The following is a 23,215-nucleotide window of genomic DNA, read 5'->3' on the forward strand; positions in this document are numbered from 1 at the left end:
TTCCTATGTTTCAATTTCCTGACATTTATTCAAGTTAAATTTCATCTTCCATTATGCTGGTTGGCCCTTTTCGTCTGTCCTTCATGCTTCCCAAAGCTTTTAAAGTCATACAAGTTTCTCACAACCCTCTATAGCTTATAGTAACAAACAACATTGCTTCACTGGCACACGAACTAGATGTCTGCTTTCCCTTCCAAAATTATTAATATTACATTACAGTAGTCTCAACACCAACCTTAGAGTATATCATTATTAATCTTCGCTCCCCTTTAGGGGAAGCCATTAGGTATGACCATTTTCTATTGATTAACCGGCCTTCTGTCCACAAGGATGAGATGTGTGTTTAAATAAGCCTTTGTTATAATAAAAAGGAAACAAAAACCCACTGTTTGCTGGCAATTTCTCTAAGTCTTTTTAATGCTCACTATGTTGACTTTATGGGGAAAAAGTCTTCTCTGAAACCAGATTAAATGCTTTTGGATAGTGGATTGTCTGATATCAAAATTAATGTTAAAAGATTAAATTTCCTGAAAGAGAAAAGGACTGATCAGGACATATGGTAGCTGGGGTCTTCCAAGGGCAGAAGGAAGTGTTAATGGCCGGAGTCCCCATCTTGGCCTTCCTCCACACAACTCTTCTGGCTATAACAATGGGTATCAAGAAGGCAATCATATCAATCAGGGAAATGGTAATGGGTTTGGAGCTGGCCCTGGTTAATTTCCAATTTTTCTTTTCAGAAGACTAGCCTCATGGAATATTTGACAATTATAATATTGCTCACATTAACAAAATGCTGCTGTTATAGTAACTAAGTGCTGCTCTTGCAGTAACCATTTATCCTCAACAGCAATGTGACTTCAATGGAATAGTAAAAGGAAAAAAAATCAGGGATTTTTTTAGGATTGCAAAATACTCTCACAAAAGAGAGAAAAAAAGTACACTTAAAAAAAGTGTTTGTGATGCTATGGCCTATTTCTGAGGCAACAGTGATACATGTGTGTGCCCTAGGAGTGCAGGATTTCTTTTTTTTAATTATTATTCTGAATGAGTATATTGTGCCATTAATGTTCACTGAATAAAAACAGCTCTGAAAACAATGACCAGAGCAAACTCTCCCTACAGCAATATGTTATGAACAAACATTTGGTTATTAAAAACATTGCGTTGATGAAATTAAAAAGCTAGGATATTTAAACATCCTAAAAAATTCACAGGTCACCGACATCACATTAAAAAAACAGGAATGGCCCCAGTAAAACTGGGACCAATGGTCTCTTTAGGGAAGAAAAACTGAATTAACTTTATTGCTGGAGAATCCATATTCCACAGGCCCTGTATCCTAACTTTAGAGTAATTTAAGATCTTTAATTCAGCTAATGCAAATTGGAGTGTGATCATCTACGGTTTACTAACAGACCCAAATCCTCTAATTTTGTAAGTTATCTATATTGAGGAATTATCCTAGGAAATTGGATGTTTGTGTCTTCTAGCAGTAGAAAAGGTACATTTAAAAAAAGAGTTATTTTCTAAACATACCAAGGACAGTTGGCCTTCATTTCCAGAAAAGGAGACTGATATTCTACTTTATTATTAATGAATATTTATGTAGCACTGTAAACACACAGGGAACTTTACAGAATGTATAAAAAGGAATGTATAAATATACAAAGTAAAACAGTATACCTGCATCCATACTGGATACTAGTTGTTAGTCTATTTTTAAAGATCTAAACAACTATTGAAACGCTTATCTATTGTATTAGGATATTTTCTTTACTAGGAAGCACACAAACAAATATCCAGTGTTCCAAACCTGACGAAGGCCATAGGTTGAAAAAAATGCATGTTTGTAGTTTTATACATAAAGACTTCTGAAACAGCACAGCAACTACTGAGAGATTCATCTGGACTAGAAGTACAATAAAGTTGCCACACTTATATAAGCTGGACCATTTTATCCCCTTGATACTAACTGATTTGTCCTGTATACATCCAATGTTCCAGGTTAATGTCTCAAGTTAAATATTTTTTTTAAGTAATCAATACTCTCATCATTAACAGAAAAAACACCACTTATCCTGATAACAGCTGAAGTAGGTGGCTTTTAATGAGCAACCAAGAAAACAGGACAAGAAATTATGGAAATCATGAAAAAGGGAGATAAAAATCTGACTGAACCACAGTAAATACATAAGTATTTAAAATATTCAGAAGCAATTTAAACTTTTGCTATAAGGCACTTGATCTAATAAACTATTTAAATTGTTCCTTTAATTACAAAGGGAATCAATCAAGATTGTGAGCTAATGAGATGGACAAATTTCTGAATCCAGCCATCTTGTCTCCCATGATAGCACTCCCACAATTCCCCCACCATTTTAACGAACTTAACTGCAAAGGAACTTTAAACACTAGAAGAGAAAAAATGAACTCAGGATTACATTCCATTTGCTATATTTCAGCCTATTCTAGTTGTTTTGGGAGCTCAACCCAGAATTCCAATGGGCAGTGGAGACTGCCGGGACTGTGGGATAGCTACCCATAGTTCACTGCTCTGTAAGTTGATGCTAGCCATGGTATTGAGGATGCACTCCGCTAGCTTAATGTGCTTAGTGGGGACATACACAACTGACTGTATAAAATTGCTTTCTAAAGATCGACTTCTATAAAATCGACCTAATTTCGTAGTGTAGACATATCCTCAGTTGATTTCACTCACTACTCAGATTCTCCTCTTTAATTCACCAATTATTTCACCCATCCACTCACTTTCCTCTATAGGCTTTTACACAGTGGTATAACTTCCTTGTTGTTTCCTAACAAGTGTAATAAGCATTATAAGAACCTTGATGTTCACATTGGTTCCCTCTTAAGACTCAGAAAAGAATGTAAGAATTCCTCCTGAACAGGAATGCTTCCCTGATTCAGCCTGAATTTTTAGAATAGTTTCCAGTTGGAAGAACAGACCTAATGTTTCCAGAATTAAAAAACAAAAACCTAACAACCCACAAACATGCTATATTCATATAAATACTTGATCTACACGCTCATCGTTAAAAAAAATCATGGGGGGGGTAGGAATTGGGCTTTTCACAATCCTCAGATAAAATACTGGAGGGATAAAAGAGGCAAAGAGTATGCTCTAATTAAAATTCACTAGATTATTTTTTTAAAATATTTTTGTGCAAACTGAAATTTTTAGTGGCTAGATACCATTGTGATATGCATTACAAATATCTACAAACTTCACATAAGGATTTCCTTAATTGTAATTTTTAGCCAAAAAAATTATGGTAAGATTATGATCTTTTTGCAATTTCACTATTCTTCCAACTACTGTATTGGGGATAAATGTGCTATGAAAAAATATTAATACCTGTGATATACAGATACCTGTTCAATGACAGAATTTAATTTCAGAATATAAGGACAGCCTATCAACTAATCAGCACATGACTAAGTATTGGCAAGACTGAGGCCAAAGCACTTTCAAATGCACAAAGTGAGCAAAGATATTTTTCTGTAAATTTTCAGTTATAGCAATCATGGGTGTTTCAACTAACGTATATTTAACCATTTTCAGAATGAAAACCATGATTCAACAAAGCACTTCAGCATGCTGAACAATTTAGTTTTCCATCAATTTTTTTTTAAACACACCCATGGACCCTAACACACAAAACAAAATTCTATAAGCTATTCAAGCTATTTTGGGGCAGAAGGAAAATGGCAAGAGATAGAATATTGCTATTTGTATATTCTGGGGAAGATATTCCAGTGATGCCGATTACATAAATTATGTAAGGAAGGTAGAGAAGGAAGCGCAATATTTTCAGTCAGAATTGTGATTTGGAGTTGATGGAAACTAACACAAATAGCCACCAATATTTAATGTGTTAAAAATGTATTTTCAGATTTTGCACTGTGCTTCTGTTTCTGTCACAAGAAATCTTTGAAGGAGCAGTTAAGAATTTACAATGGTCTAGCTGCTGCAGTGAAAGCATTACAGTATTTATCATTCAGTCCTTGGACACAGAAGAATGTTCTTTTATTGAGTACGCTAAGTATTGATCTCTCAACGATTTCCAGATAGTTACATTTTTGCTGCTTTTACCTCTTAGCTTTTGATTACCTATCATCCCAATCCTAAATCTGGCAAGTCTTTTAAAACTTGCTCCAAAACTTCCACAAAGATAAAAGAGAAAATGGGTCATTTCTCCTTGTGACAGTACCTACCATAAGGCTTTATGGAAATATGCTTAGACTGTGTTTTATGCTACATATGTCATGTAACATATCTCCGTAACGGTTATGATCTACTGAATGTATTAATCCTATTTGTATGCATGTACCATTTTTGTATGTTATGTCAAAGTTATGAATGTTGGCTGTGTACTGGCTTGATTTCTAAATAACCTTAGTAGAACATTTGGTCAGTTCCTGGAGAAAGGAATGTTGAAATTAAGTACCTAATCAAGAAGCACTTAAAGGACAATGGATCTTGGAATGCTCCAATCCACATAGGAAGTCTACTTGAGGATGTTCAAGGTAGCATGTAAACAATGGAGTCCTGAGCTGGCAGGGAAAGCCAGGCAGAAGTAGTCTTGACGTGTCCGGTGGCAGCTCCCAAGAGGGTTTCTGTGATCTAACCTGTCACACTCCTCTCTTCACACTGATTGTTGATTTTCAAAAAGCTAATCTGACAGCCTTATATCTGAATCAATGTCAAGGAAGATTTTTTTTAAATGGATGCCATATGCAGAGAAAATAGTCCGAGGGCAGTTTTGAGCTGCATGCAAATTGCAAACATCAAGAAATTCACTGATTCTGGGTTTAAGGTATGTTCAGGTTTTCCAGTGATCCTAGTTATTACATATGAATTTCTAATAACCATGAGTGTAATGAAACAATTACTATTTGCTAAAAGCAAGGCAGTTTTGGTTTTATGCAGTGTGTGTGTATACTACTTAGAAAAAGCAAAAAGGATTAGGAAATTCTAAAAGGATCCTAGTCTTTGCATTTGTTAATGCAAAAACCTGAGCAGATTTAAAGGATGCCTGGAATAATCAACTCCATGTTTCAAAAGAATGAGACTCCTGGGGAGTAACAAGACAATCTGCAGCCCATTTGGGAACACCTTGATTTGGAGTGGCCAACTATTAGTCAATGAGAGCACGGCTAGCAGCAAACTCTGGGGGCAACACTGGCTGCTTGTTCACATGGGTTCTCGCTACTTTTGGCTTTAGAAGAGGGTGGGAGTGGGAAACAGAGCCTCTTCGGTCATAGGACTGGGAAAGCTTTGTTGGGAACCAAGTGGGAGCTGTACTGAGGAGGGCACAGAGCACTGATGTCAGGAGTTCAAAGGGCATGAAGGCAGGCGTGCCCTGCAGCACCACAACTGAGTCAGGTCACCTGTCTCCAATGGTCTCACAGTAGCCTTTAGAAAAGATGCCAACAAGGATTCTGCACTCACTCAGTGCCATTCCTCATGCCACTCCCCATTTATCCCCATTCTCCTCCTACTTAGGAGTAGTGATTGTCTGCTGTAGAGCCAGGGAAGGAACAGAGCACACTGTCACTCCAAATGGCAGGACTGGGAGGGCATTAGAAAGAGACTGTCTGGCTGAACTATGCAAAAGAATGGGAGTGGGGGGCAGAATGGGAGAGAATTCACTGAGGCCACTGCCAACCAGCTGGCCTGACCTGGCTGCTTGAGCATCAAGATTCCTCCTATGCCCTCCCAAATACAGCTTCACTGCCTCAACAAAATTCCCCTGAGCTTCCTCTTCTATTTTAGGGGTATAGTTGTTTCTCCCCATTTCTTAGGAAGAGGCTTTTCCATTAGTGCTGTCCTGCAGCAGGCACAGTCAACTAGTACAGAAGAGGAGCAGCCTCTGAGAACACCACATGGAATAAGTTATTGTTTTTAAAAAAAAAAACCTGAAAAACAGACTAAGTTCTCTTACATTCCTTAGGCAATGGATATTATTTAACTCCATGTTTTATGAAAAATTCCCCACAGTTCAAGTTGTTACAACACTAGAAGTATTGTTCACTCTCATACCTACCAACTCCCTCTTACAATCTACTGCTGTTCAGAAGGGAGTGCCTCCCATTTTAAAGTAATGCTCTAACAAACCTCAAATGGAGAGCATTGACCTGCTAAACCCAGGTTGTGAGTTCACTCCTTGAAGGGGCCATTTAGGGAACTGAGGTAAAACAAAACAAACAAACAAAAAAACCTGTCTGGGGACTGGTCCTGCTTTGAGCAGGGGGCTGGACTAGATGACCTCCTGAGGTCCCTTCCAACTCTGATATTCTATAATTCTATGAATGTTTGATAGGTTCTGTATCTTAAAATGACCAAGAAAACAAATACGTACACAGAAGCATAGAAATGTAGGGCTGGAAGGGTTGTGGTGAGGTCATCTAGTCAAGCCACCTGATCTGGGGCTGGACCAAGTATATCTACACCACTCCTTACAGGTGTTTGTCTAACCCGTTCTTTAAAATTTCCAATGACAGGGACTGCACAACCTCCCTTGGTAAGGTACTCCAGCTATCATTATAATCTTTTCTTAATATCTAACCTAAATCTCCTTGATTGCAGATTAAGCCCATTACTACGTCTACCTTCAATAGACATGAAGAACAATTAATCCCTGTCCTTAGCCCTTACCACACTGATAATGGCTGACTGGGGCAGTGGCTGAATGGGAGTGGAGATGAAGGGACACACGGGGACAGGGGGTGCAGGGACACACGGGGATAGGGACAGATGTGCCTGACTGAGTGAGAGAGGCTAGGGGTCAGCCAGGGTCTGCATGGTGGAGGCTCTCTAACAATCCCTCCCCTCTCCAAAACAACCTGTTCCATACTTCTCCACCCACACCAAAAATCCTCCAAGTGCGTACCCAGGCTCCTTCCCAGAAATTACTTCCCACTCCCTCAGTTCCTCCATGATCCCTGACTCTCCCAAGCCTTTGCCTGAGGGATGCGGGCAATGTGTTTCTGCATTGTAGTTTAAATGAATTATTACTCAGAGTTCTGTATTAATATGCCTAGTAAGGAATATATTTGTCAAAAAACAATTCCTGAATCTTTTTTTTGGGGGGGGGGGGGGGAGAAGGAGGGGGTCTGTATTGTTACAGGTATAGTTGCTGACAGGTATTTTGAAATAAATTACCGAAATAATTGAAACTGGCGTGATTATATTCTGCTGTTTTAACAAATAAAATATGCAGAATTTTAAATGTTTTGGCGCTGAATTCCCCCAGGAGTAAATCTATGAACCTATGACACTTCTAGCCTTTCACACAACTGTATCACATTGTTCTTATATTTCACTTGTGAGCCACTTAACCCCCAGATCCTTTTCAGTAGTACCATCTCCTAGACATTTATTCACCATTTTGTAGATGTACATTTGATTTTTCCTTCCTAAGTGTAGCATTTTGCACTTATCTTTATTTAATTTCATCTTATTGATTTCAGACCAGTTCTCCAATTTGTCACGGTAATTTTGAATTCTCATCTTGTGCTCTTAAGTGCTTGCAACTCCTCCCAGCTTGGTGTCATCTGCAAACTCTCCACTCCTTTATCCAAGTCATTAATGAAAATAATTGTATAGTACTGGACTAAGGACAGACCCCCTGCAGCACCCTACTAGATACCTCCCTCCTAGTTTGACAGCAAACCACTGATAGCTAGTTGAAAAACCCCATTCAGAGAAACTGTGAATCCATTTTGTAGTAATTTCATCTAGACCATATTTCCTTAGTTTGCTTATGAGAATGTCATATGGGACTCTGTCAAAAGCTTCACTAAAAATCAAGATAGATCAGGGGTATGCAACCTGTGGCACGTGAGCTGATTTTCAGTGGCACTCACACTGCCCAGGTCCTGGCCACCAGTCTGGGGGGCTCTGCATTTTAATTTAATTTTAAATTAAGTTTCTTAAACATTTTAAAAACCTTATTTACTTTACATACAGCAATAGTTTAGTTATATATTATAGACAGATCTTCTAAAAACGTTAAAATGTATTAGTGGCACGCAAAACCTTAAATTAGAGTGAATAAATAAAGACTCGGCACACCACTTCTGAAAGGTTGCCGACCCCTGAGATAGATCATGTCTACTGCTCTCCCCCTGCCAACTAGACCAGGAACCGTGTCAAAGAAGGTTGTTAGGTTTATTTGATTCTTCACAAATCCATACTGGCGATTAATATCACCCTCTTATCCTCTAGGTGCTTACAAACTGATTGTTTAATATTTTGTTCCAGTATCTTTTCCATGTATCCAAGTAAGGCTGAAGTGATCTATAATTTCATAGGTCCTCCTTTTCCCCTATTTTAAAGATAGGCATTAGGTTGGCCCTTCTCCAGTTCTTGGGACCTCACACATCCTCCATGAGTTCTTGAACATAATAGAACATGTTTCAGTAAGAACCAAATGGACTAATAAGTGACCTGGGACTCACAAGTATCTCTTTGTAGAACATGTGTTGCACGACTATACACAATACATGCATATCATACAACTGTGTGTCTTTCACAATACATAAAAGGTAAATGCAGAGTGGTTAATAATATGCAAACACAATTATATCTTATGAATGCTACTAGCCAGAATATGCCTATGGGAAACTCTCTCCATGCCAGACACCTCAAGTAACTGTGCTGGCAACTTTTAAAACATTTTAAGTCTCAAATATGCAGGACACTAAAAGGATGCCTAGGCCATCATGTGCTTCCAGTGCCATTTTTTCCTTGAGTCGGTGATTTATTATAGCAATCACTGTAGTTAAAGTGAGATTATACTGTGAAAAGTGACTGGGAAAATGGCAGCATGAGGTTTCATGTTTATTGTCTCAGTGACTTCCGGATCAAATATGCTCAGTTAGGAAAAACCTCTCTCTGTTAACTGCTAGTGCTGCAAATTCAATCCAGGATCTGAAAGTCAAACTGTGTTTTTCACCACAAGTAATAAAAATTATGCTATTACAAATTAGTGAATGATTCTATGCATGAAATCAGATTAGAACACACTCTTATAGCCATATCACTGCTCTGCAGTGCTAAAAGAAGTAAAACAAAGAAATTAAGACATACCATCATCTCTAAAACAGATAAGAATTGGGATACACAAAAAGAGAAGATCTAGTGAGTCAGCTTTTCTAACTGTAACCAAGTAGCAAATTCTCTAAAGGATGAATGAGTGGAGAAGTTGGAATAAGTTGTTCACTTACAGCTACAGGCTACTCTCACCAATTGCTTCTATTCTCCCATGTTTCACTCTCCCCATGTCCTACTCTGTGTTTTACTGCACAGTGAAACTGACAAAGAACATGAAGTAGGGGAGCTTAGCAGAGCTCAAGTCAGACAATGCCACAAAATGGCAAAACTGGAGCCATCAGGTCAAAGGCAATCTCCTGCCAAGAAAGTGAAGGTTTCATAAGTTCTCTCAAATCTTTGATGGGGGATGAGGAGGGAAGAAGAGGGAAGGTGCCCACTGTGCTCCCTTTTACTTTTTTTTTTTTAAATTCAAACAAACAAACAAGATACCAAATCTGAAAATATTTTACAAAACAGGCCTTAATAGCTGATAACAGTATGTTGAATTTCATTCAAATTGGATTTTTTAAGACAGCAGTATACCATTCCTCTATTCCCATATCTCTGACCTGTATATTCTGGAGTGCATACCCATCAAGCAATAGTACAAGAGTCATTAGGAAAGATTTGTTGAAAAAGCTTTCCTCTTGACCAGAAAAGAACAGAACGTAGGCATTTCAGCACTTGGACTTTTTCTGTGCTTTCACCCTCAGAATAACTCACTATGGACTACTCATATGTATTTACTGTATTTTAAAACACAGAGGTTTAATTTCAGCAGTACAAAGGTAGAACATTCTTCATTAAATGGTTATCCTTATTGTATTTAATTACACGTAACTATAACTTAATGACTGATGTTGAACAAACCCTTGAGATCAAATAAAATCCTCCCTCCTCCCCCACCCCGCCATATTACTGTTTAACGTTAACTTTGCCTTATTAGCATATCAGATTTTTACTTAACGTATTCCACTTATTTGTCTAGAAAGATATTCTAGCTAAGTCACAAGAGGAGTCGTTAGGAAAGGGATGTAGAAAAGTGTATATGAGATTAATTTCAAACCACTGAGCCTGTAATGTTTACAACTAATAAGGATGAAAAAGAACAAAAAGAGGAATGGCTTACAGGATGACATGGGAAGAAACTTTCTTTACACTACAATTTCAAATGCTTCCTGAACTTCCCTAAAATCCATACAAATTATTTAGAGTGCTATTTTTCTTCTTATTGGTGAAATCTTTAGGGACGTCTTACACTTTACATATTAAGTAGACAGTTATTTATCCCCAGTCACAGAAGACAACATTGTGTCTATCTTTGGGCTGCTGTCTTCCCATCCCCACTCTCCCTCATATTTTCTATAGGAATTTTTGGAAACTGAGAACATCTTATAATCCCAGCAACAGGAAGAAACATTTGTCTATCATCATGGAGAAAGGGAGAGTGTTTTCCTTCTGATCCTTTTTAAAGGGAAGGAGGTCCCCCCTCAAGTCACTTTGATTTACCTTTGAAGAACAATGGATGACCGGATATTATATCTACTTATGTACACAGGAGACCAAATTTCAGTTTGGACAAGACTCGTTCACAATTATAGTACGAAGGGTCAATCCTAGGGTGATCAGATGTCCCGATTTTATAGGGACAGTCCTGATTTTCGGGGCTTTTTCTTATATAGACTCCTATTACCCTCCACCCCCGTCCCGGTTTTTCACATTTGCTGTCTGGCCACCCTAGTCATTCCACATTCAGAACACTACTTGTCATAATGCAGTCTTATTTTTCCCTCGACTCCACTACCCTTGTAAAAGATGAAAAGATGCAACTATTCTTGTTTGCAATCCCTTATATATACACACTGTTTCATGCAAGTCAGAACATAATCAATCTTAGAAAAACATAAAGTGTCTATAATCTTGGCAACTTACCAAAAATTAAGAGGTATAAGGAGGAGATGAATTTAGCAAGACCAAGGACTGTACCTTCAAAATGTTTGCTCTTGCCTGAGTGATAGCAGAAGAGGAGCATCCAAACAGTCCACGGTGGTGGAGTCACGTACAGAATGTATACTACAGCATTATACAACAATTTTTGTAGCTAAAAGCACGGAAAGTGGTATGAAACAGCTTCATCGTCATAGTCAAACCACCATAAAAGCAGCAAAGCTCCATTTCCAAAACTTCATTTAATAGTCTGCCTAAGTTCTTTTTGCAGCTAAAGAATATTTTAAAAGCAATAGGTCACAGTAGTTTTTCAGAGGTATCTAGAAAGCAATCTGGAATACTGATAAGCATTCTTAAGAAATATCCATTTCAATCAAGTATGTATCATTCTAGCATGCTTAGAGTCAACATTCCTGATAGGAAACAAAATTACTATACATACCTCAAAGCCAAGTCTATCTTTCTCTTTCCAAAAACAAAAATGTGTAACCTTCTTGTCCCAAAATTCATCAGGTTTTACTACACAAACAAGCGATACCTCAGCTGGAACAACATTCTGCAAAACAAAATGAAACAGATAAGACATTCAAGATTAAATACTCATTTATGGCAAAATCAACTTGCATTTAGACAGCACCTTTTATCCAGGATCTTAATACTCTCCACAAATATGAATTAAATAAGGCTTACAACATCCAGGTGACATAGGTGGCTGTTTACTAATTCTACAGAGAGAAATTATACAGAGATTAAGTGATTTGCACTAACTCACACAGTGAGTCAGAATAGAGCTGAGGATAGAATCTGGTCTCCTGATTCCCAAAAGTGTACTCTAACCACTAGCCACCCTCCATCAGTAATGGAAAACAAAAAACACAACAACCCTATTTACCTGAATGAATATTACTTACAATATTGTGGTAACAAAACTATAGTTAAGGCTGATATGAGACTTTCGGTCTATAGCCTGTTTGCATACTATCTAGAGAATATACTATGGAAAAGAAATTAAATTGCAAGCTTTATGCAAGCTAATTGAGACTATATTTGAAGTCAGAACTCTAAAGCTAGGTCATCACAATAAAGAAGCAAGTTAAGCTAGACGAGAAATATATATTTTACTATTAAATTAGGATTTAAGATCAATGGATCTGCTATTATAACGTAACTATAATGTTTACTGTTTCCAGAATAGAAACTATCTATATCATTAAATTGATTAAATATTTTAATTATGCATTAAGTTGACAAAATCAATAAATATTTTCCTTACAAAACCTGAGTTCAAATATATTTTGCCTATTTATATATTGTCCTCACATCACAATAGAGGCAGCTTATACATATTACTCTTCTGTGATGTCATCAACTGTAATACTAGGACAAAGATATATGAACACAGTACTGGGTACTGAAAAGCACTGTGAGTAAAACTGATTTTAAATTATCTTGTTTTAAGATGAAAAATAATTAACAAGGGACAATTAATTAAAACTCACCCAAAATTTAATTTAAAAAACAAGGTTTTGCAAAACCTAGATCTAATAGGGGGAAAAAACAAAAAACAAACAAAAAACCCCAGCTTGTCTTCATGGTTTTCTCTCCACTCTCACAGAAACAGTTGTTTTTAAATACAAACTCCCCTACAGCGTTTTCAACCCAAACACTGCTTCACTAAAAAAGTTAAGTGATTTAATTGATTTTCTTTGTCCAACCAGAGAAATATGAGAAGTGATCAGCATAAATAAGTGATTTAGATTTTCTAAATTATAATTTGAGATATGGTTACTTACAGGGGCAAGAAAATGTATTTGAAATATTATTCTTCATAACAGAAACAATGAGACACATTACATATACAGACAGAAGCCTGAAATCAAGTGCTTCTAAACATCATTATTATTCTAGAACATATGATGTACATCCTGTTGAAGAGCACTCATACAGACTTAAGGAAAGAGGCACCAGGCACTTGACAAAAAAGAAAAGGTTGGGGGTCCAAATGTCAAATCTCATTAAGTCTCCAGTCAGTAGCTCTTAAAGTTACTCATAAGGCGAACAGGAAAGAGTTGCTCTTCCTGAAAAATCAAAAGGCGGGAAACTAACACTGACAAAAAGCTGACAAAGGATAAGTAATCAGTCAGCCAAGTAGAGAAGAATTAGCAGCCTATTGGTGTAAGTGATGGATCTATAAAGCAGCACCTCCTACTTCTATTAGGTACATTTTTAAATCCACCCGAGAGAAGTTTTATTTTTGCAAATAGAATTTGAACCTCTCAAATTTGTAAAAATATTTATAAAAAAACATCACTGCCACAGAGAGACCTCTAACTTCAGTGGACATGAAAAGCTTGGTCCCCTGATACAGTAAGTAGTAGCACTAATGCTTACCATGGAAGCTGGAAAGAAGCCCACAGATGGTTTATAATCAGGAAGCAAAACTGCTTTGAAACCAAGGAGCCAGGTGGGTCCTCTTTTGAGCAGAGAAATGCCTATTCTATTCAACCTATACAAACCCTGGTTACCTTACTTAGATGAATCGTCCCATTGACATCCTCTGCAATGGGATTTGGCTTTAAAGAGACTATTGGCATAGCTAAACTGAGCAGGATTTGGCTCTTGTGGTGGAAAACGCCAAGACTGCACACAGAGGGCCAGTAATGCTAGACTTACATATCCATAACTGACACCAAAAAATATTTAAACTGCAAAAAAATTAATTTCTGACCTAAGAAACATTGCATAGAAATGCAAAAGCAAATGTACATTAGAAGAACAAACAATTTAGATGCATTATTTCTGATATGAAAGTTGGCGAAGAGTTGAAAATTTTCAAAATCATGTTATTTATTGCTCATATGGGTGAAGCTCAATATTTTGAAAGCTTGATAAAGTGTTACCCTAATAACTGAACAAACAGCATTCCAAGGTCCAGATTTTCAGACCAGCTTCTAAATTTGTGCAAGACAAGGTATTCTGGGAACCCTAAACATTCAAATGTCCATGTTATAATTGAATAAACTCCTAGTTTCCCTTTCTGAGTGCACAAATAAAGTACAAATTTTGAAATGCCCAAATGTGAACACCTATAAACTTAAATGTGCAATGCAAGGCATGCAAATATAGAGGATGCTTTTGAAAATGTGGCCCTAAAAAAGTCTATTATTTCAGTTTCAATTTAATGCATTAATTCAAATTATTTGTCTATGCCAGATTCATTACAAATTGAAACTGCAAGATTATAGTTACTGTGCTTATTCAACTAAGATCTTTCCCTCTACCCCTTATTTAAAAATGAATAGTTTAGTGCTTCCTTGTTTTCTCAGTACTTACTCATAAGAATGATCCTGCAATCCACATCATCTCTCTTATTTATTATAAATCAAAATTAGAGGCAAATGCATTTAGTCTTTTCCCACGTGCTACCATTACATTTCTGTAGCTGGCACTAACATTTTCTTTTTTTAGAATGATCAGAGAAACACAAAAAGGGAAGGTATTTGTACTTCTTGTATATTTAACTATGTTGTTACAAAGCAAGGAGATTTTCACTTCTGTTCCTAGAGACTAACTTTTATGGCACTTTAATAATACAGATTTTAGACTGCCAATCACAGTAGCAGCTGGGCGCTTATTAACAGCAAACATTTTAAAAATAAGCTGTAAGCCATATCTTAATTACTGCAATTAAAAGCCACTTTCATCATCTCCTCCTCCCCCGCAATAAAATATGAAACAGGAAAATCAGATAAAAATTAAACCAAATAAAAACTATGTCTATGCTGCTCTGAGCTTGCTAGACTAAGGTTTTGAAGGAGCTTGCAAGGAAGCAAACTCCACATATGGAGACCTTCACCAGAGAAAGTTTTACTGCCTATGGAGGAGTCTCTAATTCCAGGCAATGGCAAGAAGCTGATCTTAAATGCTATGATAGGTCATAGAACAAGAAGCAGTCTCTCAAAAGGTTTGGATACAGAACATTCAAAGAAATACAAGCTATCAAAATCTAGAATTGTATCAGGAAGCCAATGCAAAGACTTTAACACAGCGACATACCTGTATTCTGTACTAGCTGGAGCTCCTGGATAGGCTTCATAAACAAACATAAGCAGAGTGCCCCACCAGCAGTCTATATTGGAAATGACAAAGGCTGGAAAACCACTGCCATTCCTATATTAAAGAGGGAAGGCCATAGCCTCCTGATCAGCCATAGATTATGAAAGTCACTGACACGCACCAAAGAATTGAGGAGCATCAATGATCCATAGGGCCCGGACATTGTAAACTATTCACATTTAACATGGTAATACACTTGTAGAAGTTTTATCTAGATCTCAACAGAAGGCTGCTCAGATCAAAACTTGAATAACTTTCTATAGAAGTATATAAATCCCTTTTCAGATTAATTGCTTCTACTTACAAAATTCTGTGGAACACAGCATATATTGTGTAATTAAATTACGAATTGACTGTTTCCCAATAAAGAAATTTCAGCTGTTTCAGTAACGCAGCATTCTGACTTCCATCTATAAAACTAATCTGCTGACTGTGAATACATAAAAACTGATTTACCTGGAGCATTAACACAACCGTCTTTACCACATTCCATTGAGATTTTCTGCCATCCACTATCACAGTAAATCCTCTAGCTTTACACTTTTCACTAAGACAAAAAAGAAATACTTTTAGAAAACAGTAAAACTCAAGAACAAAATGTCAGATATCACAGTGATTAGCTTGGCTATTACTGACTTTCATCACAACCATTTTAAAAGTAGAACACTGCTTTGGAATTTTGCAATTTTACTTACTAAAAATCTTCCCTTAAAAACTGAAGTATGTTCACTTACAAAACATTTTATTATAGTACCATACTAGCAATTTTTTAAACAGCATTAATATTCCAGAAAATGTATCAAAAATCATTATATTTTGTTTATATTGCAGTTCCTCTTACCAATGATTATAAAGTGCCTTATAAACATTACACAAATAAATATCACAAAATCCCTGTGAGGTAGCACAGTATTTTATAGATGGGTAACAGAGGCATAGAGAGATTAATTTTCCTAAGGTCACCCAGGAAGTCTGTTGCAGAGTCAACAATACAACTTCCATGTTCTGTTCCTAAATCACTTGATCTAGGTCACAATCCAGGAAAACATTTAGGCTCATGATTCATTTCAAACATGCACTTAAGTGTTCTTCTGAATCAGGGCCCTTACCTGCCTAGGTGTCAGCAAGGGAAACCTACAAAATATAGAAAATCTCTCTCCATGCTCCCAATTCCAGTGCCAGGCACCACAGCTTCTAGCAACATAAAGAGTCTTGCTCAGCGCCTATGGCTCTAGGCTACGGCATGCTTGCCCAGATGGAACATTCAGAGAATTTAGCTGCTGGTGTCTAACAAACCTTCACTGAGCACATGCATATGGCAATTTTCAGAGGCTTATAACTTGGACAAATTTTGGCGGACTCAAGGTAACATCCTCGCCAAATTTTAAGTCGCTGCTTTAAACATGATGGCTCTAGAGCAGTGATTCCCAAACTGGGGGTTGCAAACCCTTGAGGGTTCGCAAAATGTATCAAGGGGGTCTCAGAAAAAGTTCTTTAATGGCAGACGGAGCCATACCTAGGGACCCAGGCGTGGGGGGAAGCAGCCAGGACCCAGGCACGTGGGGTGGGCAGCCCGAGCCCTGTGGAGCATGGGGCAGTCAGCTGGGACCCTGTCCCTGGCAGACAGGAGAAGTTCGGTGGCATGAGGGGCAGAGTGGGAGGGGGAGCCACGCTGTACCTGGGGGACCGTCCAGACTAATTTGTCCCTAGCCCTGCACCCCCCGCTGCTGGAAGAAAAAGTGTTTGCGCACCAAATCAGCTGGAACCAAGGTCACTGTAGCCAATGTGGCAGTAACAATCCTCAGTTAGTCCATACTCAGTCATTCTTGGTAGTGTGCCATTTTGCTCCAATGAGACTTGAGTGAATCTTCTCATTTACTAGTTTGTTCATTTGTTAGCGTTCTCAGTGTGTTATTTTTATTTGAACTGTTGGACACATGGCTGAAAACTGATAGTGTAAAGACAAGAAAACGAACGTTCGACATCAGCTACTGTTTCATCAAGTCCAAAGTGTGGAAAATCTAAGTCAAATGATCATGATGGTCCTGGGAACTCGCTTATGAAGAAAATATGACAACAATTATATGAAATATGGCTTTACAGCACTGGTGAGCAAGAGTGTACAAAACCAGAGTGCATAATTTGTGGTGATGTTCTAGCAAACAGCAGCCTCAAACCTTCTCTACTTCGGCACCACTCAAACCCCACACAACTCGACAAGCCTGTTGACTTTTTCAAGTGAAAATAAGCCAAGTGTAAAAGTGACATTACCAGTTTTGTATCCAAAGCAAGTACTGATAACAAAAATGCACTTGAAGTGTCATATCAAGTGAGTTCCCGAGTAGCAAAAGCATCAGAGGCCCATACCATAGCAGAGAGCTTGATTGGCCCATGTATAAAAGACATAGTTCATTGCATGCTCAGAGAAAAGGCTGCAAAAAGGATTGACATAGTACCTTTGTCCAATAATACATTGCCGCAAAAAAATAGAGACCACAATTGTACACAGAGTGAAAAATAGTCCATATTATGCTATACAGTTGGATGAATCAACTGATGTTGCTAATCTATTTATTTTGCTAGCGTTTGTACGTTATGTGAATGAAGGTATGGTTGAAAGAGACTTCTTTTGCCTACCACGGAAAGAACATACAACTGGAGAAGATATCTTCAATCTGACTAATGCATATTTTCAAGAAAAGGAAATAGATTGGTCTCATTGCCTAGGCATTTGCATTGATGGGGCCACATCAATGATGGGGATGTATACCAGATTCATAGCTCAAACAAAAAAGGTTGCATCAAATGTCTCTTGGACTCATTGTAGTATCCACAGACAAGTGAAAATGGTGAATTTCATAAAATCATGACAAACAAATTCCAGAATATTTCATGTACTTAGTGCAGAAATGGGTAGTGTACACAATTGTTTGTTGCCCCATACCGAAGTTAGATGGCTCTCACATAGCAAAATCCTTGTGCACTTGTTTGAGCTTAGAATGGAAATCCTTGTTTTTTTCAACAGCCACCCTTTCCACCTCGCCAGCTGTATGGAAAATCATGTCTGGCTCCAGAGCCTAGCTTATTTAGCAGACATTTTCTCAAGGATAAATGACCTAAACTTAGCTCTTCAAGGCCTCACTATAACAGTTTTCAACATGCAAGACCAAGCTGAATCCACGGTAAAGAAGTCGCAGTTCTGAGAAAGGTGTTTGGAAAACAATCAAACTGAGTGTTTCAGTTATCTTCATGACTTCCTAACAGAACATAAGCTTTGGTTGGATCAGTGCATTAAAACCAATATAAATGCACACCTAAAAGGACGTTGTACAACGTTCAGGGAATACTTTCCAGCTACGTCAGGCAATAAATGACTGGATTCGCAACTTCTTTGATGATACCACTCTCTCAACAAAGATATTGAGCACTGAGGAAAAAGAGAAATTGATTGAGATCATCTGTGATTACGAACTGAAAAGGAGTTTCAGAAGTCTGTCATTGATCAATTTTTGGCTGACTTTAAGAAACGGGTACCCGCTGCTGGCAGAAAAAGCTACTATCATTTTGTTACCGTTTTCAACAACATAGTTATGTGAGAAAGCGTTTTCCTCGTATGCACATCTGAAAACCAAATACAGAAGCAGACTCAGTGCCGAACCAGACCTGAGACTTTATCTTTCTCCAGTGGTTCCGGACTTCCAAGAGCTATACAGATCAAAGCAAGCACATCCATCACACCGAGGAGATTTAAACTTCAAGACTCCTTATGAGAAATGGAAAGGGAGGAGGAGATTTTTTTGCTGTTTCTAAAATTAAATAGACTGCTAGTGTTGTTTTTTAAAATTATTATGAAGAACAAGTTTAAGCTTTGTTCTAGTCGTGTGTTCTTCACCTGGATTGCTCGAGACTCGAATGCTTGTGGGAGGAATGCTTTATTTAAGTTGGCTTCTTAAATACCTTCATGCTGGTTCACATCTGGTACTCCTTGATGAAACATGTAGGAGCCTTGTCCTATAACAGGCTTAATTGAAGTGATACGAGCTACAAAAGTGAAATCTTGGAAGAATGTTGACGTTTTCATAACGTAATAAAATTAATAATGTAATGAGAAATAATAATGTAATAAATGTGTCATTAAAAACCAAATTATTTTCAAGATCACTGCTTCTATAATTTATGCTCAGGTAAGAGAGAAAATCCCTGGAAACATTCATTTTTAGGAGCGGGTTCGTGAGATTTGGTATTTTCGTGAAAGGGGTTCACGGGTTGTTAAAGTTTGGGAATCACTGCTCTAGAGCTTCTCAGTGAAATGACTCAGCATGGGAAGTTTCAGTCTCAATAGTTAAAAGTTCAGCGAGTGATAAGCAACTGAGAACATTGGATAGCATTAACTAACCATGCACACTAGTGCCAGCTCTGACTATAAATTGTTTAGTAAGACATTCTAGTCATTGTTCAAATATATACAATATTACTACATGTATATATTTTTAGTTTACTATAACTGCACCATTATGGGGCTAAGATGGATTTACTATCACTTATAATGAGCTGTCAAGTGTACTTAAAGAAATATGGTGTGCATATACTATTTTTTTTTAAAATAAATCAATATACAGTACCCTTGCCCATTTTAATTTATTTTTTAATGAAAAAAGTGTTTAGCTCCTGAAAATTTACATACAGAGCACAACGCCTATTACTACAATGATCCTATTGATTTCCAATACAGTTACTCATAGCAGCAAGCAGCATGCTAGGTAGTAAGCACTTGCAGGATCAGAACTTTAGCCTACATTATGGATAAGAACCAACTAAACATCAGCGGGGACGGGGGGAATCAATTGGAGTTGTAGAAAAATATTCAGAAGCATATTTCACTTTCTTTCTAGTCAATTTTTAGTTTAGGAATAAACTAATTTCCAACATGGCTGCCATTGTGTACCTGGATTTTACTTTATTTTTAAATGGCATCTCCTGAAGACATGCATAAGATTTTCCAGGGACCCTACTGAAAATTAGGTTCACTGTTTGCAGAGCACAGCCAGAGCAAGTTCTGAAAGCCAAGTTATAACGAAGATTTATATAGGAGCTGACACAACCCAACCTTGAATACAGCAAACACAAATAATGTCACTATCATATTCCTTTGAAATATTGTTTTCTTAAGGTCAATGGAAACAAACAACAGCATATGTATATTCCATCACGTATTAACCCACAAAAAAAAACAACAACAAATTATCCAATTCTGAAAGGTTAAATAAAAAGTTTAACACAATGCATTTAAGCTTTAAAAAATATTGGTAAAACTGATTTGTGCATTAGAACAGTGAAGCCTGCAAACTCCATTGACAGGGCATTGAAGGACATGAAATATTTCTCCATTTATCTTTTCTTGCACTATAAAAAAGTTTTTATATTTTAAATCATATCATATATATCATAACAAAGACACCTCTACTCAACAGCTATGAATTTGTTTTAAAAATCCACAGCAGTATTTCATGGATGGTGTACAAATCAAAAATTTCACTTCAACACTATAAAAGTCTGGCCTGCCACAAACCATTTCACATTAATAAAAGAAAAATCTGGAGTTACACCACTAGCTACTGAAGTTAGTGAGGCATAATTTTGAGCCAGCGTATGTTAAACAATGTATAACTTCAGGTCCATTTCTGCAAACTATCCACTGATGGAACTCCCATACAAGTCAACAGGACTACTCTCACAAGACAGACCACTCGTGCAAAGAATTAGGCTTGATATTTGTTGGAAACGCATATGCCTGGTTTGGGGACAAAATGCTAACTCACAAGCTTTTTAAAGCCTTCCAGAAAAGCACAAAGAATCTTTAATATTTAAGCAAAACACTTTTTAAAAAAAAATAAATTCTTTCTACTATTAAACCAACAGTGAATCAGGATGGTCTGCTATATTATTCTGCATGACTGTGGGAATGTCAAACTTTATTTTCATAGGTGTTTCACAGTTTACACATGGTACGAGCAATGCTTAGTGTGAATTTTCAGATTGCTTTAAGCAAAATAAGTGCAATATATATCACAGCTAGATAGTAAAACAACTAAATTTGGTAGAATACTTATGTCTACATTTATTCAACAAACAGGACGAAGCCCTGAAGTCAGACTACTTGCATGAATAATATTAGCACAATTTTCACCCAGAATTTTGTAAAAGTTCCAACTTCTTTTTTTAAAAAACAAAAAACACAAATGTACAATTAACAAGCATGCAACTAATTAAGAATACAAGTAAATTATTCAATCAAGCTTTACTTATTTTTCTTCTCTTTGGTCTTGACTTTGGGGCCAGATCATTAGTCTGTATATCTGAAAAGATCTGATACTCCCATTAGCAAAAAAAGCATAAAGCATTTTTTATTTAATTATGCTAACATCTCTTTCTCTCGCTCTGTTATAGTTGGTCTTTTAACCATGTTGGAAACATGAGCATTCAGTTGGGGAGGGGAAAAAAAATCAAACACAAAATGATAAAACTAAGATTTGAGGATGACTTGCCAGTTCTGTTGGATAATTTTTGCCCACATCATCAGAGCCAACCAAATAAATTAATAATATCTGGCCAAATATAGATCTGAACCTGCAGTTTTTCCACAAGCAAATCTCCCACACAAGTTAATAATTTTACTATCAAACCCATAGTTAATGATAGAATCCATTGAATTCTGGCCCAAATTCAGCAAAACAATTATAGCTTTTTTTTTTAAACTTTAAGCATGGAAGTAATCCCACTCACTTCAATGAGACTTCATACATGCTTAAAATTAAGCACAATTTAAGTGCTTCAGTGAATCTGGGCCTGTATGAGTAGGCGGCTTCCAAAAAACAAAACAAAACAAAAAACTATTTTCTGCCTGAAAAGTCCCACCAATTCCGATGACTAGCCTTTTTTAATGTTGCAGTTAAATTATAGTCGCTAGTTAGTTTACACCACAATTATCAGAAAGAAAAGTTACTGCACGTATTCCAACAGTGCAATGGTGAAATACACTGGACAGAAAAAAACACAAGCAGGATAATTAAAATAAACTATCGCATATCTATCAATGTACTATGTTATTTGTGTTTTAAGTTGTTCTAATTATATCAAATGAGATCATTATAGTATAATCCAGACAAAAGGGAGACTACGGGCCAAATCCAGACCACCATACACTTGAACGGACCATAAAATCTTTATCGGCGTCATTAATGTTATTGAAGTGTGAAAAATATTTCTCTGGAGTCTGGACCTTGACTATATGTTGACCAAGAAATGCGGACATTGACAAAAATAATTGACTATTCCTGATTACTATGTAAAATATTTTTGTACTGGAAGATAAAAATATTTAGTGCTTTTAAGAAACACCTTTAGAGTCACTTAGTCACCTTGGAATGCTTAGCAGATAGTCTAGGGTAACACTCAGCTCATCCATATTTGTCTGTTCAAGGCATAATGGAATTGTCAGAATGAGGCCACTTCGTCTGTCCTTCCCTCCTATTAAAAAAAAAGGCATTACAAAGATTTAATATAGTTTGATGATAAAAATACACATTTTCAGATACATAGTCTCAAACTACATGTTACTTGTGTCTAAAACGGCTATAAAGATTACAAGTGAACAAAAGTGCACTGAGTTGTGGGTAGTCCTGTAATTAAAGAACATTTTGTGAAGCATATCTTGGACCTTAAAGCAAAGTTACATAATAGACTAAACAATGTATTTGTAACCTACCAGTAAATGACATGCCCAAAACACAGGGTTTGGTCATGAGGATACCTTAATGCAATAAACACAGTTAACAATAAATATATTAACAACTTTGAACACTTACTGAAAAGACATTGAGATTTTTTAAGACTATAAATTTACATTAAGGCCCCCAATCTAGAAAGGTACTTTAGCATATACTTGCCTTCAATAGAACCATTAATGTGCTTGAAGTTAGGTACATGCTTACATACCTTGCTGAATCAAGGCCTAAAAGGTAGAAATGTAGAACA

At 36.9% G+C, this 23,215-nt stretch overlaps 1 protein-coding gene across 5 annotated transcripts in view; it reads right to left on the bottom strand.

Moving 5' to 3' along the window:
- SESTD1 (SEC14 and spectrin domain containing 1) overlaps positions 1-23,215 on the bottom strand; it is a 97,844-nt gene that overhangs the window by 44,499 nt on the left and 30,130 nt on the right. For 4 of the 5 annotated variants that reach the window (XM_044978364.1, XM_044978363.1, XM_044978361.1 and 1 more), the window contains 3 exons: positions 22,600-22,708; positions 15,638-15,728; positions 11,508-11,621 (listed from right to left, as the gene is read on the bottom strand). In XM_044978364.1, the coding sequence (XP_044834299.1) occupies positions 11,508-11,621; positions 15,638-15,728; positions 22,600-22,708 (314 nt within the window). Of the gene's footprint in view, positions 1-11,507; positions 11,622-12,338; positions 12,358-15,637; positions 15,729-22,599; positions 22,709-23,215 lie in introns of those variants that run through there. The other variant, XM_044978365.1, reaches the window with a different exon arrangement.

The sequence above is a fragment of the Mauremys mutica genome, chromosome 10 (genome assembly GCF_020497125.1).
Source record: "Mauremys mutica isolate MM-2020 ecotype Southern chromosome 10, ASM2049712v1, whole genome shotgun sequence".
NCBI classification, from domain to species: Eukaryota; Metazoa; Chordata; order Testudines; family Geoemydidae; genus Mauremys; species Mauremys mutica.